At 43.8% G+C, this 17,079-nt stretch overlaps 1 protein-coding gene across 2 annotated transcripts in view; it reads right to left on the bottom strand.

Moving 5' to 3' along the window:
- Positions 1 to 17,079, bottom strand: part of USF2 (upstream transcription factor 2, c-fos interacting) — a 166,894-nt gene that overhangs the window by 83,110 nt on the left and 66,705 nt on the right. Inside the window, exons 4-7 of one of the 2 annotated variants that reach the window (XM_069201187.1) lie at positions 8,362 to 8,484; positions 4,600 to 4,753; positions 1,210 to 1,297; positions 86 to 144 (exon numbers count right to left, since the gene is read on the bottom strand). In XM_069201187.1, the coding sequence (XP_069057288.1) occupies positions 86 to 144; positions 1,210 to 1,297; positions 4,600 to 4,753; positions 8,362 to 8,484 (424 nt within the window). The remainder of the gene's footprint in view (positions 1 to 85; positions 145 to 1,209; positions 1,298 to 4,599; positions 4,754 to 8,361; positions 8,485 to 17,079) is intronic. The other variant, XM_069201188.1, reaches the window with a different exon arrangement.

The following is a 17,079-nucleotide window of genomic DNA, read 5'->3' as shown; positions in this document are numbered from 1 at the left end:
GAAATACTTGCAAATTTCAAGAATTCCACAAATCATTAATATGAATGAACACTACACAACTCGTTAAAGGCACAACCATCCTTACCTTCGTTGTGCTGCGCTCGCCTCCGCTCATCACGGGGTGTTCTTGATCCATCACTTTTTCTAATTTCACCAAGAAAATTAATAAAATAGCTTTAGTTTAGCCTTTCTTACCCGTACAGCTATTGCAAGAAGAACAACTGGCTGACTCACTCTGCTTTTAACTTAACTAAAATGAACTTAGCTCAGGCCAGTCTTGGCTATACTGGTTCTTTCCCAACAGAACGAAAAATTGGCCTTTTCATGCATGCTACTAGACAGATTAGTCTACTTCCTCTATTTAAAAAAATAGCTCAATGAGCCTACTGTTCTCGGCCTTTAAGATGTGGATAGATAACATAATAGTGGCAGCTTAGGGGGCATTATTCCAAATGGGGTTCCCCATCAAATGTGCATTTTCGGTCTCTTCTTCCTCCCAGACACTCACTTTGAGCAGCATTCACTTGATACATTACCTATAATGTATCCAATACTTTTTTTCTTTTTCATTTTTTTTTTTGCCCTTCGCACTAAGGTGTGGAGTTCCCCAATACTTACTCTGGAAATATATTTCTAGGTATAACATCCTCTACAGGTTGCTTGGGTTTTGCATGAGGACCACTCTTACAAAGTCCTCAATCTTAATAAGGTAAAGTAATTTCCAGATCATGGAGACATTTGCCAGCTGTTCCTCACTGGCAGAAAGGTTTGTACATAAACGTGGTAGTTAAAAAAACAAAATAAAAACAATAATAACCCTTTATGGTACTACTCAGACATTCACAAGGCCAAACACCACCTTATTCATTACTTGTAAGGAGCTGACTTCTAAATAGGTCACAGCTAGATAGACAATTAACAGCATTTTAACTTGCTGCCAAAAGCATTGCTCAGGAAGTTGTGTATTGTCAATTATACCAGAGGCAATACAATTTGATGTGTTGTTGGTCGTTTCTTCTTCATAAACAAAATGAACTTCTGACTGTCAGATAACAGGCAATCTACTTTTTTTCGTCCATTTTAGACTGCTCAGTCGTGAAGTTGATTAAAGACTGACTGCCAATACAGTACCATTATCACACACCACTGACAACAGAAACAAGGCAATAAAGTTAGTAATTGCACACAGGAGTGGCCTGCGGTACTTACGGAGAGTATGGGTGAGTTCTTGGAGCAATAGTTCTCTGTGTTCCAGCAGGTAACACATCTTGTGGGGTCATCATCACATAAAACTGACCTGAGGAACAAAGGAATGGATGCAGATAACTGATAGGCAGGCTTAATAGGATTCTCGGAAAAGCAAAAAACTTGATTTTCTTGTCCTGAAAAATGACATCATATTCAGAATTATAGACAGCTGGCTAAAATTGGTGATATGCACATGATAAAAGAGGGAAAATGTTACTAACTCTGTAGGTATGAGTTTGTGGCATGTAGTGCTGTAGATTCACATGCTGTGCATATTCTTGCCATCTAGTGTTGGGCTCGGACGTGTGCAACTTGTTTTTGTTCAAAGAAACGCATGTGTTGGACACTGGTCAATAATACGAGTTCCCCCAACTTCATGATGGCTTCACTGAAAAAAGGGCGGTTTGGTATCAAACATCTTGCAAATGATGGACTTATTAATACATGCATCCAGAAGGCACCTTAGAGGTGCCCCTTGAAAACCTACCAACTGCTGGTGGGATGTCTAGCCAGCCTGCAACCAACAGACAAGATTCTGACCCCCAAGGCTGAGGGCCTTTGCTCTCTAGAGGTCAGAAACAAAGCCTGCTCTGGCAGGGGTGTTACACGCCCCTCCCAACAGGATGACCTGCAAGTCTGCATTCGAAGGCAGAGGGCTTTGGTTTTCAGATCTGGCTCTCCTCAGAGGGAGATGCTGATTTCCTGTCCCAGGGCCCCCTGGAAATGCAGCAACACAGGAGGCGTGCTGCATTTCCGGGCTGGACACACCTCTAGGGTAACCAGCCTGAAGAAAACAGCCTTAGGAATTCCGCCATCTTGTGTGGGTGCAATTAGGAACTCTGGGACACGGTGATGCCCACTACCGAAAGGAAGAGGTCATCTAAGGACATGGTGATCCCAAGTGTAAGTAGCCATTGGCTACTACCCTTCACTTAACTGAGTATTTAGGGGACCCCTGATACCAGGAAAAGTGACCTTTACCGACACAAAAAATAAATAAATAAATGGAAAAAATAAATGGTCAAGAAGCCTGCCGACCAGAGAATGAAGGAGTGCAATGGACTTGGTGCCAACCCTGCCTGCTGCACCTTACCTTGAGAAACTGACCTGTCTTGCCACTGCAGCATCCAAGAAACCAGGAGCGCTGCCAGTGCTTCACAAAACTCCAAGAAGAACTCCTTTAGAGCAGAGGAGATGCTTCCCGGCGTCTGCAGTCAGCCCAAGAAAGAACTGTGAGGACCAGGACCGCCAAAAACCCGACGCCGTGTATCACCAATGCACCTGAGCCGCATAGCCTGAGTTGAAGTGGCCAATAGTATCAATGTGGCTCCCATGCCCTCCAGGGACAAAGTCCACCTTGAGTTTGCTCACTGTGGACTTCCCGATGGAGTCTGCAGCCTCTTTCTGCAGACCTCTCCTTCACGGTGACCGCCTCCGGTGACCTGACAGTCCACTGCACCTCTGCATCCAGACTCCCCAGACACAGGCGAAGAGGACCACTGGTGTTCCTAAGTCCCACAGGCTTGTGACACCTGAGCCCCCTTGTTGGTTCATCCAGATTGGACCCCAGCTGCAGCCTGTTTCTGTGGACCCCCTACACTATGACTGCCACCATGACCACCACCAGTGCTGGTAAACCTGATGGTACAAACTACCTCTGCACCCGGACCCAGGAGAAAAGGACCACTGGTATCCCTACGTCCCGAACATCATAAGAACTGAACCCCCTTGAATGGTCACCTGGACTGGACTCTGTCCATTCCTGCAGCATCTGTGTGACCAGACTGATCCCCATAGACCTACATGGGGCACCAGAAGCTGAACAGCACCTGATCGCCAAAGTGCCGTTTGAGGTGACAATTTGGTGTGGCCCGGGACCCTGCCCTGTACAGACCTTAAGTCTAGAAGATTGCTCCTGTAAGTTGCTGTGAAGCATCTGTTTGCCATGTAGGTTTTCTCTCCCATAGCGCAGCGCATTTTTCTGTAGCTGCAATGTTACTTCAAGTGTCGACTTTTGAAAACACCAAAAGTTCCTATCTTGCAAAGTACTCACCCGATTCTAGTGATCTTGATATCTAAAATTATATTAAATTATGTTATTTTTATATCTTGGTGGCTGATTTATTTTTTTAGCGTGTCTCTCACTTACTGCCCGTGTGTGTGCCTTACATGCTTAGCACTATCCTTTGATATACCTAACTGCTCGTCCACACTACCACAAAAGAGTGTATTTGGGATGTCATTTGTGTCTCTGTGATACCTTTGGGGTTCGCCTAGACTCTTTGCACAGTATGCCTCCTTTAGGTCCGCTACAGAAAGAGCCAACTTCCTACAGTGATGAACTAGTGAATAAAGTTGAACAATGTCTGACCCACTTAGCCATCTTTTTAACTCTTCACATTCATAGTAGTGCTTAGTTAAGAATGTGCCCGTAAGTCCAAGTAGTGTATTTACAAGTTTTCACCGAAGGACTATGTCCCAAGAAAGCCACTGTGGCTCCTGGTAAGCAACAAAAAAAAACCATAGGTTTCAGAGTAATACAGAGAGACAGGCTTGGATTCTGCCTACATGCTGGTTCTCCAGAGAACAGAACTTTTTATGACTGTGGTATAAGCAGCCCAACATATACATTTTTTGTTGAACAATTGTCTACAATTGAAAATGCTGGTTCACAACTTTATCATGGCCCCTCGATAAGCATAAGCTGCAGATCCTATTATGGGCTGAAATTGCAAACTTTAAACCACAAGCGATAAAAAACTGAAAAGGCAAACTCTTAAAGTTCCATTCAGAGTAATTTCCATCTTACTGCGTGCTTCACGTTGGTATCTTGTCCTCTACTATACAGTTTTCAAGTTGTTGTGCAGCCGTCTGGTGAAGTCTCAAGAAACAGCTCTGAACCAGAAGGCGGGGGTAAAAGGAAAAAAAGGAACCTAAGGTGGAGAGTCAGCACCTTAGTACACTGTGGGTTTCTGAAAGCATGATGAATAAGTCACTCCTCAAACACTCAAAAGGAAAAAAAGATTTATAAGAAATACAAGTTGCAGGATTCCAAACCAAACATTAGCTGTAGATGGCCCAACACATGCTGCTAACCAGATTTTTATGGATAAAATAGATTTTTTGGATTTCACAGGGACTTGATGGTACTTGTCAGTTCATTAACTCAACTTTACAGGGGCTCTCTATTTTGAGTTAGCCGGCTTACTAGTCCACTGCTTAGCTTGGTGTCACCTAAATTATATATAATACAGCAAATATTTCATATGTTTGAGAAATGAGTAAAAATAAAGTTGCCAAAACAACACATACTACAAAAAAAATAGTTAAACAGCTGGTGTCAAATCTCACCTCCTGCTTGGGCCAGTGATTGATCTGTAGCCTGTACAGACACTGCTGTTGCATCTCCCACAGTGGAAGCTGGAAAATAAGCAAATCGTGCCTCCCCGCTACTTGTGTCTGTCGCTGGGCTGCTGCCATTGCTGAAAGGATTTTGTATTACAGCCTGCAAAGAATAGGCATTGATTGTTGAGAGCAAATAGGTTTTGGGAGGTAAAGAAAGGAGAAGGGGAAAATCTTTTTTCTGCTTTTATTTACCCATATTCTTTTAAGTCATATTTAAAGTATTCTTTAAAGATATATTGGAGAACAAAAAATGTACTTACCTGTAACAAGGATTATTCAACCCTGGTACCTTTTATGGATTCACTTGCTTGAATTGTTTCATATCATCAAGCTTCAAAACTCTCCATATAAATAGGTTAGTCAGCAGTGTCAGAACACACGCATTAACCCAATCTGGCTAAAGGATCAAATATCGGACGCAGTATCTGTGCGACAAACTGCCACTTCTGACACCGGACATTTTACAATGTGAGAATTGTCTCTGGGCACTTCCTTTGCACGATTATAGTATGCTGCTTGAGAGTGTGCTAGATTATGTCAATTCATCCAAAAGGGTAACTCCCTTTATTGTGGGTGGCAAATGTCCACATGACCAGTCCTCAATCAATGGTTAGTGGCAGGTGTTTAGTGGTTTGGTACCCCAAGTGTAGTAGGTGTTAACATTAAATAAATAAAAAGGCCTCTATGTAAGTGAAGAGTTTTCAGACAGAAGGATGCAAGGGACGTCGAGTCGAAATATGAGATAACATTCAAAGGAAAGAAATGCCTGTGCTTTATTATTCAAGCTGGGAGATACAATGTATTTTCTTCTTAAAAGAGTAATACAGTTCTTTCTCTTTTTAGTACAGATGCTTTTCTATCCCATGTAGAAGTATTAAACTTCAATGCTGCTTTATGTAGGCCGCAGTTCCATATTGATAATGAACAGAAAACCAAATGGATAAAAAAAAATACCTTCTGTAACTTTTTCTGGTGGATGCTGTATCCAACCGCAAATTCCTTGTAATACTCCTGAGGTGAGATGCTGGATCAGGAAAAAGTTTTCTAGTAATGCTCCTGCATGCTGCAAGTTGGTGCCATGTAGCTCTATGCTAGCTCTTTAAAGCCTCAGACGTGCCACCCCTGTGTACGAACAACAGTTTCTTGCTTATCTTTTTCTGTCCCCTCAGACTTGGAGTGTGAATAATTGTTGGTAACGGTCTGCAATCTCATCAACTGGCACCTTTTTGATTACAAAAAAGGCTATTTCATATAATGGGAAGGTGGGACAAAGTATCCACCAAAAGGGCAAGTTACTTACCTTCAATAATGCCTTATCTGGTAGAGACTATATCTAGCTGCAGATTCCTTACCTTTGAATCCCTCACAGGCATCAGACTGGATCTGGAAGATTTTTGTGAGCAGTACCCCTGCTCGAAAGTAGGTGGCAATTGGCTCTGCGTCAGTCATTGGCATCGTCCCTGCCAAAATTATGTCACAGGTCCTAAATAGGGACTACCCAGGTGTGCAGATGTCAGTTTCTTTTCACGATTTTCCAGACCAGAAGACCAGAAGAGCAGAGTCATTAAAAAACACCGACTACCCGTGTGTCAAAATTAAGGCCTTGGACGGGGAGTACCTGCCCCTAGAAATAGGAAAGGGTGCGACTACATTTGGCAGAAAAGAGGCCCTAGTGCGAATCACCATTCTGACAGGATAGATAGAAAGATAGGGCGGCTTGAATGCTAATGCCTGCAGCTCACTCACTCTACAAAGCCCTGCTGGGCAAGGGACAGAATGAAAAATAGGACCTAAGAGAGAGGGGCAGAAAGGAGAGGCAGAAATTAATAGACTGGTCTGTGCAGCATCAGAGGGTCTGGAGGTGAAACAACAGCCTGGTAGAACTCCACTTCAACAGCCAGTTGTTGAGATAGAGGTAAGACTGAAACCCCTAATCTTGGCAGATGAGCTGCAGCCATCGCCTTGATGAACACCCAAGGGGTGCTGGTAAGGCCAAATGGGAGCACGGAGAACTGAAAATGCTTGTGGCCTAACATGAATCGCAAGTAACGTCTGTGGGTAGGCAGGACATGGAATTTGAAAATAAGCGTCCTGCAAGGCCAACACTACCATTCAGTCGCCTGGGCCCAGGGCAGACAAGACCTGAGCCAACATGAGCATTCTGAACTTCTTCTTGAGGAAAAGATTGAGAGGTCGTAGGTCTAGGATAGGGTAAAGACCTGTGTCCTTTCTGGAAACCAGAAAGTAGCAGGAATAGCAACCACAGCCTACTTTTGGCTCTGTAGCGCTCCCTTGACCAAGAGAGCTGTAACTTGCTCAGGGAGAAGGGACAAACCATCCTTTGCCATCCAATTGTAGGATGGTGGCATGGACGGAGGGGTAGTCTCAAAGGAGAGGGAGTAAACCCTTTGGACTATCTGCAAAACCTAGACTAGTAGGGTTTAGACGAAGCTGGAAAAAAAAAAAAAAGAGGGGGACGCTAGAGGGAGAGGTCATGAGGAGGTAGGGGGAGCGGCGAACTGACTAGACCACCTGACCCATGAGATTGGTGGGTCTGTCGGCCATAAAGAGGCTGGGCAGCATGCATGGCATGGTGGCTGACCAGGAATGGACCTGGTTTAAGACCCCTTCCATAGCAATGAACTGAGGGGGGATGTGGTGCCACCGTGAGGCCCAAGTGCTTGAGTGCAGAGTCTGCCTTGTCTCTGAAGAGACACGTACTATCAAAGTGCATGTCCATCAAAGAAGTCTGGACATTCCCCGAAAAGCTAGATGTCCTCAGAGCCACTGTTGGGGGGGGGGGGGGAGGGGGGGGGGGGGGGGAAATCTACTGAGCAAGTCAGTCATATCAAGTCGCAATGAATTGTTAACTTTGCTGTGTCTCTCCCACCAGCAACAGCCTGAGAGAGTACAGCCCGTGGCTCCTCCAGGACTTGTGGCAGCACTTGCACGACCATATCCTACAGCGTGAGGCAGTAACTGCCCACAAGGCATGCGATGATCACAACCCGCAATGCAAGGCTGGGTGAAGAAAATATCTTCTCCCCTAGTGAGTCCAACCTATGTGATTCCCTACCCAGGGGAGCGGAAGGTAACATGACATCGTAGGTAGAGGCTTTGACTACCAAGCTCTCAGGAGTGGGGTTTTGCGCCAAGAAACTTGAGTCCCCAGATGTGGGGCAATGGCAGCGTTTAAATATACTGTTCACAGGAGCCCCTGTGCTAGGGTTGGACCAGGTACCTAAGTAGGACATCAGTGAAGTCATCATTAAACGGGAACATAGGTTCTGAGATGGAAGCTCCAAGTGGTAGCACCTATGTCACAAAATTTGTCTCGACAGCCACCAAGGGTAATGAGAAGAGAAATTAAAAATAAATATATATAATATACAAAAATATATCACAAAGAAATATAACAAAAAAATACATTAAAAATATATAAACGCATAAAAAGGCACCCTAACTAAAACCCAAGCTTATGGCAAATAAAGGTATTATGATGTTTACAAAACAACAAATGCACTTCTCACAAAAACTATTATTCACGTAATCAAACTCATACTCATTATGAATGTTTGGTTGACACATAACAGCCAACAGACTTCTAATGATAACATTGTCATGCAGGCAGGCAGAATTTCAAAAGATGATACAAAGAAATATCACATTCCAATGCAGAAAAACAAATTAAAAAAGCATGTTTATTACCACCTGAGCAACAGCCTGCTGTGTTCCGCCAAAGGCTGCTGTGGAGACTACGCTGACTGCGCCTGACGTGTCCCCTTGTCCATCCAGCTGATCATTCGTCACCTGGACCACTCTGTATGTCACCTTTACACAGGCAAAACAATTAGAATTATTTCAAAATGTCTTGAGTGCCTTAAATTTAACCTCCAATCACCCTAGTATTCCTGCAACACTGTTAAAGTCAATATTTGCGCTGGACATTAAAAAAGTAACTGTTTAAGGTTTTCAGAAAGGCAAAAATGATGGGACAATCCCAAAGTGATCGAACAAGCACAAAACAGATATTCTCTCTTTTCCTTTAACTGTCATCTGTACTTATTTTTTAGGTTTGGCTTTAAATGCATTCATAAGCTAAAGACAACTGGAGGTTAAGTAGGCAGTGGCTTTTCCTCCCTGGGGTCATGGGGCAGTATCCTGCATCTCTGCGATCTTTTAACACGAAAACTGATTAATATTACTACACATGTGCATCACTCTATGGCAGTAGCAAAGTACAGCAACTAAGGCTTAATTCGAGGCAGGAGGATGAGGGACTGGTGTTAAGGGTGAGAAGCCTTAAACACAATACAGGAAATAAAGTCCAGTCAGTGCGATAGCTGATAAGAAGAATGGAACTTTTTTTAAAGACCAGTCCCCAGTGTTGACTGGTGAAGCATTTGTATGCTGTGGGTACATTCAGTTTTTGGCTGCCAATGCGACTTGAAAATCTGAGATACAGTTCCAGAGTACATCACATTTGATACTCATTCTCTAATACATATGCCCTACTGTAAAAACTGTTGGACGAGTTATTAGTTACTGGTCTCAACTGAACACAGACTGCGATTTTATTTATTTATTATCCTTTTTTTTGGAAGCCACCTACACCTGAACATGATGTTAAATGGAGATATTTCTGAAAGTGTTAAGGTGAGAACGAAAACCCAAATGGATAGGGAATCCACTAGCCCAAAAGAACAATCTTTAATATTCGATAAAAATCAGAATGCAACAGTAAGCATAACCCAAACTTGGAAGAGGTGGCCAGAAGCATAGAGAATCCTTAGGTTGATAGACTGCACAGGGAAAGTGGATTTGTAGTTTACATTCTCCAAAAGTTTACTGATCTTCAGGTGGCGGCTCTGAAAATGTCTGGATAAAGGTTTATCTACATTTGAACACTGCTTATCGTGTTGAGTGATTGTTGGGTTTCGTTGGGTAAAGAGCTACTGGATACTGACAGCATGTTATCAGTCAATGTTAAACAGCTTTGCACAGAATAGCTCAATCCTTTTCAAAGAGCAGTTTGACAGTAAGCATGCCCTTGGTTCCATCTAACTAGTAATGTACATCTAAGGTGTGCAAAAATCTTTCGGCCATGGTGGAAGGAGTTGGACGGAAAACAATTTCATTGATGCGCAAATCAGAAACTACTTTATGTAGGACAGAAGAATGATTTTTTTTGGGGAAATCATATTACCACAGAAAAAGTGTAAGGCTTCTCTGTACAACTAATTTGACGTTCATACATCCTTCTGGCTGTTGCAACAGCTTCCAAGAACTTTCCATGCCAAATAATGTAAACTCACTATGTGCCTGGGTCTACCACAAGGGTGATAATCAAAATGCCATGGTATCAGAAGTGACATTATGTCCCCTTTGACATCAAAGGATGTGGCATCTACTGATCTTCAATGACACCTCAGAAGTGACATCACATTGCCCCATATTACAACAATGTGATATTACAGAAAGTGTGATCACAAAGCCATTGACACAGGAAAACACAGTGGGCATCATGTTAGTGGATGATCAAATCTCATGTTACAGTAATTAATACACTTTGCAATATCACAAATCAAAATCCAATAAATACCATCAACTTAAATCGGATTAAAATGTCTCCTAAGAAATCCATAACTGAGTTCTTAGAAAACACCAAGATAAAATATGCATCTAAAGATTATTAGACAGGTATCATGGGAGCTCTACCAGAGTAGTTTGGGACATTTGTTTATCTCCTGGGTTTAATTTAGAACATTATAATCTCAGTAGGCAGAATGTTCTAATAGTCTTTTAGCACTTCTGCCTCTGGATATATCGGATGTAGGCCCTAGTCTATGGCTCAGGCCTGTAATTGGTGTTCAGGGCCTTTAGCAATCCCTACAGCCCTCGACATTAAGCTATAATGTGGCAAAGAAGCGGACAAATAGTACTCTAACTTGGTAAAAATTAAGCCAAGTACACAGTGGCAACATCAGCTGCTATAACTTGAGAAGACTCACAAAAAGCAGAGAAATCAGAAACATTTTGCAACTGTTGGTTACAGATAGAGGAGGCACTGATGTGCAACAGTACACATGCAGTTATCGAGTTTATGTGGTAAACATGCTCTATGCTTAGATGAAAGAAAAGAAGGAGCAGAATGGGCCAGTCTTTTCACAGGCCGACGGTTACAGAATGCAAACATCTTTCAATAACACACTTTAAGCCTTCCTGACGTACTCTAAAGCATTGGAATGGAAAGCTCAGGCCACAGATGAGCTGACGAGCCGGACTGTATGTGGTCCTGCAAAGTTTTCAGGAATGCCCCAAAATTGTTACATTCTGTGAGAGCACATGCCTACCATACCGTTATGTTCAAAATCCATGTGGGAAATTACAAGACATTCTGCCTCCATGGAGGGTGCACAGGTGGGACTGAGGAGGGTGACAATCGAAGATGCGGACTAGCTAAATATAATTGTTAAAAATGGGGTCTTTGGTTGATAGTCAGGTTTCCCTCTGTTCAAGCAATGACCCTCACTAGTCAGGATAAAAGAGAATCTCCCTCAGCTAACCCCTGCTTACCCCCTTGGTAGCTTGGCAGAGCAGTAGGCTTAACTTCAGAGTGCTAGGTGTAAAGTATTTCTACCAACACACACAGTAACGTAATAAAAACACTACAAAATGACAACACAGGTAAGAAATATTTATCTAGCCAAAACGACAAAAATCCACAATACACAAGTCAAGTTATCAATTAAAAAGCAAAAAGTCTTTATGTGGTTTAAAACACACACCAACGCCGTTAGCATGAAAATGTACCTTGGGTGTGTCAAAAATAACCCCGCACGGGTGAGTGTGCATCAAAAAAGGCTTGCAATGCGTTGATTCCACTCATGAGCGGGACCTTGCTTCGTTTCTCCTTTTATTGGGTTGGGGCGCGTAGTTCCTTCTCTCCGCAGGAGAGTGATGCGTCGATCCGGTCAGCACTCTCGGGTCCAGGAAGGCCTTGCGTTGTTTTTATACGCCCAGCAGTGCTTGCGTCGGAAATCCAGCCGCACGATGATCCGAAAACCACGCAGTGCGAGTTGCGATCTCCCAGCCTCCATCAGCGATGCTGCGCGTCGTTCCTCCTGCTCCGTGCGTTGACTATTTGGTCGCATTTCGGGCGAGCGTTGATTTTCAGCCCCAGAGCTGGCGAGTGTCGATTTTCAGCCGCGGAGCTGGCGAGTGTAGTTTTTTCAGCCGCAGATTGGAGTTGCGTCGATCTTCCCGCACGGCGCTGTGTGTGTGGATTTACCTCTTCATAGGCTGCCAGCTTCTCCTTTCAGGGACCCAGGAACTGGATGGGCACCACAGGGCAGAGTAGGAGTCTCTCCAGAGACTCCAGGTGCTGGCAGAGAGAAGTCTTTGCTGTCCCTGAGACTTCAAGCAGCAGGAGGTAAGCTCTAAATCAAGCCCTTGGAGATTTCTTCTGAAGATGGACGGCACACAAAGTCCAGTCTTTGCCCTCTTACTCTGGCAGAAGCAGCAACTGCAGGATAGGTCCACAAAGCACAGTCGCAGGCAGCGCAGCTCTTCTTCCTCGGCTCTTCACCAGGCAGAGTTTCCTCTTGTTTCCAGAAGTGTTACTAAGTCTGTGGTTTTGGGTGCCCTTCTTATACCCAATTTCTCCTTTGAAGTAGGCCTACTTCAAAGTAAAGTCTCTTTTGAATGTGAAATCCTGCCTTGGCCAGGCCCCCGGACACTCACCAGGGGGTTCGAGACTGCATTGTGTGAGGGCAGGCACAGCCCTTTCAGGTATGAGTGACCACTCCTCCCCTCCATCCTAGCACAGATGGTTCATCAGGATATGAAGGCTACACCCCAGCTCCTTTTGTGTCACTGTCTAGTCTGAGGTGCAGCCAGCCCAACTGTCAAACTGACCCAGACAGGGAATCCACAAACAGGCAGAGTCACAGAAATGGTATAAGCAAGAAAATGCTTACTTTCTGTGGCATTTTCAAACACAATCTTAAAATCAACTTTACTAAAAGATGTGTTTTTAAATTGCGAGCTCAGATACCCCAAACTCCACATGTCCATCCACTCCCACTTTAATCAGATTTAAAGGTAGCCCCCATGTTAACCTATGAGAGAGACAGGCCTTGCAACAATGAAAAACGAATTTAGTAATATTTCACTGTCGGGACACATAAAACACATTACTATATGTCCTACCTTAACCATACATTGCGCCCTGCCCTAGGGGCTACCTAGGGCTTACCTTAGGGGTGTCTGACATGTAAGAAAAGGGAAGGTTTAGGCCTGGCAAGTGGGTACACTTGCCAAGTCGAATTTAGTTAAAACTGCACACACAGACACTGCAGTGGCAGGTCTGAGACATGATTACAGAGCTACTTATGTGGGTGGCACAACCAGTGCTGCAGGCCCACTAGTAGCATTTGATATACAGGCCCTGGCATCTCCAGTGCACCTTACTAGGGACTTACTAGTAAATCAAATATGCCAATCAAGCAGAAGTCAATTACATACACATTTTGTAAAGGAGCACTGACACTTTAGCACTGGTTAGCAGTGGTAAAGTGCCCAGAGTAACACAAACAGTAAAATCAGAGTCCAGCACACATCAACAACCTGGGGAAGAGAGGCAAAAAGTTAAGGGAGACCACGCCAAGGATGAAAAGTTTAACAGTCATAATCATAATTTTATTATTTACATAGCGTCAGAGTTCATAGTATTTGGTACTTGAAGAGCCCTTCAGTGGTTAGCAATATGTAGGTGTTAAAAGCCTGTGTTAGTTCTGCTCCATCAACATGCATGAGAGCCCTGCCTTACTGCTGAGTGTGCAGGCTCTGCGAATAGGAAGCCGAAGTGGAGGGCAAATGCTCAGGATAAGCAGTTCAGAGTACAAGACCTTCTACAACAATCAGCTGTGCTCAATCCCACCTGACGTTCTTCAGGACCTGCGGAAAGAGTGGAACAAGTGAAAACCGAGTCCCACTGAAAGTTGACATCTCAGACATGCTCGAGATAGAAACTCCAGGTCACAAAAGGCTGGACAGGAGTATTTTCAGAGGTAGCGAATAGCTCTACTGAGACAAGTGCAGATGCCACTCATGATCAGCAAGATGTCTACTGAGCTCATCTGCCCTGATGCAGGGGGTCCCACTAGGTGACCGACCATCAAGCAAACCCTGTAAAGTGCCAGCATAAAAGGCTCCAGACAGGGGACATGAGACAATACTTCACACGGCTTGTTGCAGCACTACATTGCTGTTGTGTGCTCATTCAGCAACTGAATCGATCTGCTTGTTAGAAGGCAGAAAAGCCAAGCACAAGGCTCTCTGCTTCAGACGAGTTATGTGCAGACACTGCTCCTTCTGAGACCTCTACCTTCAGGTGTCTTCAGTTTAGAGACAATGTATCCATTGCTAAAGCTCTGGACGAGCTGGGAAACAGCTTGTTGCATGTCAGACTAGCATACATCATCTACCACTGAAGGTCCTGAGCGGCCGGACCAGACAGGAGTCTTTTGTCCTAAAGCATTTCCAGCACTGGGACCACTGCATTTACAACTTTGATGTAAGGTGCCTGCATGTGAGTACAGGTATGAGGCAGTGGCAGGATGCCAAAGGCCAAAACAACCCCAGAACCATCAAGGCCAGAACTCGCCGACAGCATCAGGCCTCAAAGTTGTGGGTTCATTGCAGAGGTATGAAGACTTTCAGGGAAACGTATGCCGAAAGGCCTCAATAAAGGAATACTCTACAATGGCTGAAGGTTAGAACAGTGCACCATATAGTGCACATATATGTAAGTGCCCTGCAGTTCCACCATTCACTCCTCTGGATCGTAGGTCCAAAAAACCCTAGCAAGTGTTATTATTTTGAACTACGTCCTGAGGAGGGAGTCCAAATGTCTGAGGTCTAGACTCTGCCTTGCTCCTCAGTAAGTAGAAATTAGCACTCAGCACACATGAGAGCACACACTGGTCATCTTGCACCATCCTTGATACTACATCGATCACCCATCAGACTCCATAATAGACAACCATCATTAGACAGAACTTACAAGGTTTGTCAACAGTGCCTGGTGAAGAGGACTAGGAGTGTTACTGATAATGTTGGCCCCATCCCTTGGAATATCCCCCTCCATTGGCCACCATGAAAAGTATGCAGTGGCTGCTGTACAGACAGAGGGGGTTCAGCTGGCAACAGGCAAGGCACCTTGAGTATTCACTGAACTTCCTGCATTGATGATGGAGCTGGCAAGCACAGGAAACTATCCCCAGTGAGCAAACTAAGATTTGTTGTTTTTATATTTCTCCAAGTGCGGGTCACCATTCTCACCAAAGGGCCTAGATCCATCTAATGGCATGTTTATTAGGGAAGCCTTGACATCCCCAGATAACCTCCTTGGAATGCACTCAGACAGGTCACCTAAGGAAGACACTGGTGCTCATAGTACAGGCAATGGAATTATTTGTGTCCAACCCGTAAACTAAACTTTTCACCTTCCTGGCCATCATTTAAGTGGCCATCAGTGAAGGTAATGCGCAAGTCCAGGTCGAGTAACCCCTCATATGTCATGTTCCAAAGGGCCAAAGAGGAATGATCAATGGGAAAAACTCCATTAATGGAGTCAGCTTGCCTAAAATCTTTCATGGCTCCGGGTGAGAAACTTTCAATCATGCTTCAAGGACAATTTTAAAAGTCACTTGATTCAGACATGCAAATTGGGACAGCAGAAAGTAAAGATCTAAACTGTGAAATCACTTTCTATTGGAAATCAGATCCCTCTGAAAAGAAAACAAATGCCCTTTTGATTAAATGGTCAGGAAATTGTCTGTATGTACTTCCTCGGATTTCATTTATTCCCTGTGAACTTATAAAAATGTAATATTTACTTATGAAAATGCAATATTCAAAGATCAGGATAATTCTCATTGCCACTGAATCACCAAAACATAAGTGGTTCAAATATCTACTTCATATGTCTCAGAGGCCTGACAAGAGAACGCTATGCAAGCCAAAAAGATTAATCAAGTTCCAGGGACATGTGTTCCAGTGAGACCTAATATCTTTAAATTTGGGTGCATAGCTCCTGAAGTCATTCATTATTCCTATCTGAACTTACCAAACAAAGGCATGGACACCCTTAAAGGAGCAACAATGCCAGATACAAGGGCTGAATATGCTTTGAAATGGACCAGATTACTTGCCAGGAAAAAGTGATTCTCTCTTACCTAATTCATCTAGTTAGGGCAGGGCTGCAATATTGCTCCATTAAAATAGGTTTAGCAGCCTTCACAGCCTGCAGTCAAGAGACCCTTCTAAAAATCATTTTCACCATAAAATTCAAAGGATTTCTGGGATGGTCCGAAGGAAGTTCTTCCTCCTATTTGTAAACTAATTTGCAACCGGAGCACAAACGTGACATTTTCAAGACTAATGGCTCCACTGGTTGAGCTGATATACTGGTCGCTGGTGTTAATACTATCATATGATTTCTTACGGTTTATTATTTAAGAGATGTTCCTGGTTTTTCATTCAGATATAAATCTTTTGAGAACTCGCCCTTCATTCCCTTCTGAGGTTACCTCCGACTTTCATCTAAACCCTATCTCCTGACCAGTATTTTTATTAGGATCTACAACTCTTTGGCAGGGAGGTCCCTCCATACTTTAGATATCTGTGGCGCTCTGAAGTTCTACTTACACAAAGCTACAGACTTGAGAAAATCATATAGTTTGTTTGGTCAGTATGGCTCAATAGGAACAGCTATGGCTGCATGGTTGATAAAGGACTTGCTGGAATTTATAAGGCTGCGACATGGAAATCCCTTCAAACAGTAACACTTGGCGAAAGTATAAACTCGGATGCCGGCACACAAGCAGCTGTTAGCCAATCGCCTTTGAACAATCTAGTAAGTGAAAGCCCCCCCTCAACTGATTCAAGGGGTACCTTGCTATCCATGTTTCTATTCAAGACTTAGGGTCTGACTTTACTATTACATTCTAATGTTTACAACTATCCATAAAGATCCTATGGTGCACAGAGAAAATGTTACTTACCTGTAATCCTAGTTCTGCATTGTAGGAATCTTCACTGAAATCATTAACTACCTGCCCACCAACGAGAAACACTCAGTAGCAAAATACACGTTTAGTAGGAGAATTCAACTATATTCCCTTCAAAAGAACTGGAGCTGTTCAGCAACTTTACCAACACAAAAGGATGATGGACGGAGTGCTGACAATGAAAACACTCACCCCCCAGTCACAGATCTGGGTTTAATCCATCGTTCTTTTGCTCACCATGCCACCCCAGTTTGGACCCAGCCATATGCAAATCAGTCTTGACCCTGTTCCCCATGGGAACAGTCCAGCCCGAACTGCCAGGCCAGGTCCTCCCTGGACCGGAAACAAGCAT

Source organism: Pleurodeles waltl, chromosome 7 (genome assembly GCF_031143425.1).
Source record: "Pleurodeles waltl isolate 20211129_DDA chromosome 7, aPleWal1.hap1.20221129, whole genome shotgun sequence".
In the NCBI taxonomy this organism is placed as follows: domain Eukaryota; kingdom Metazoa; phylum Chordata; class Amphibia; order Caudata; family Salamandridae; genus Pleurodeles; species Pleurodeles waltl.
The sequence above is the reverse complement of the archived record's forward strand: the minus strand, read 5'-3'. Positions and strand labels throughout refer to the sequence as shown.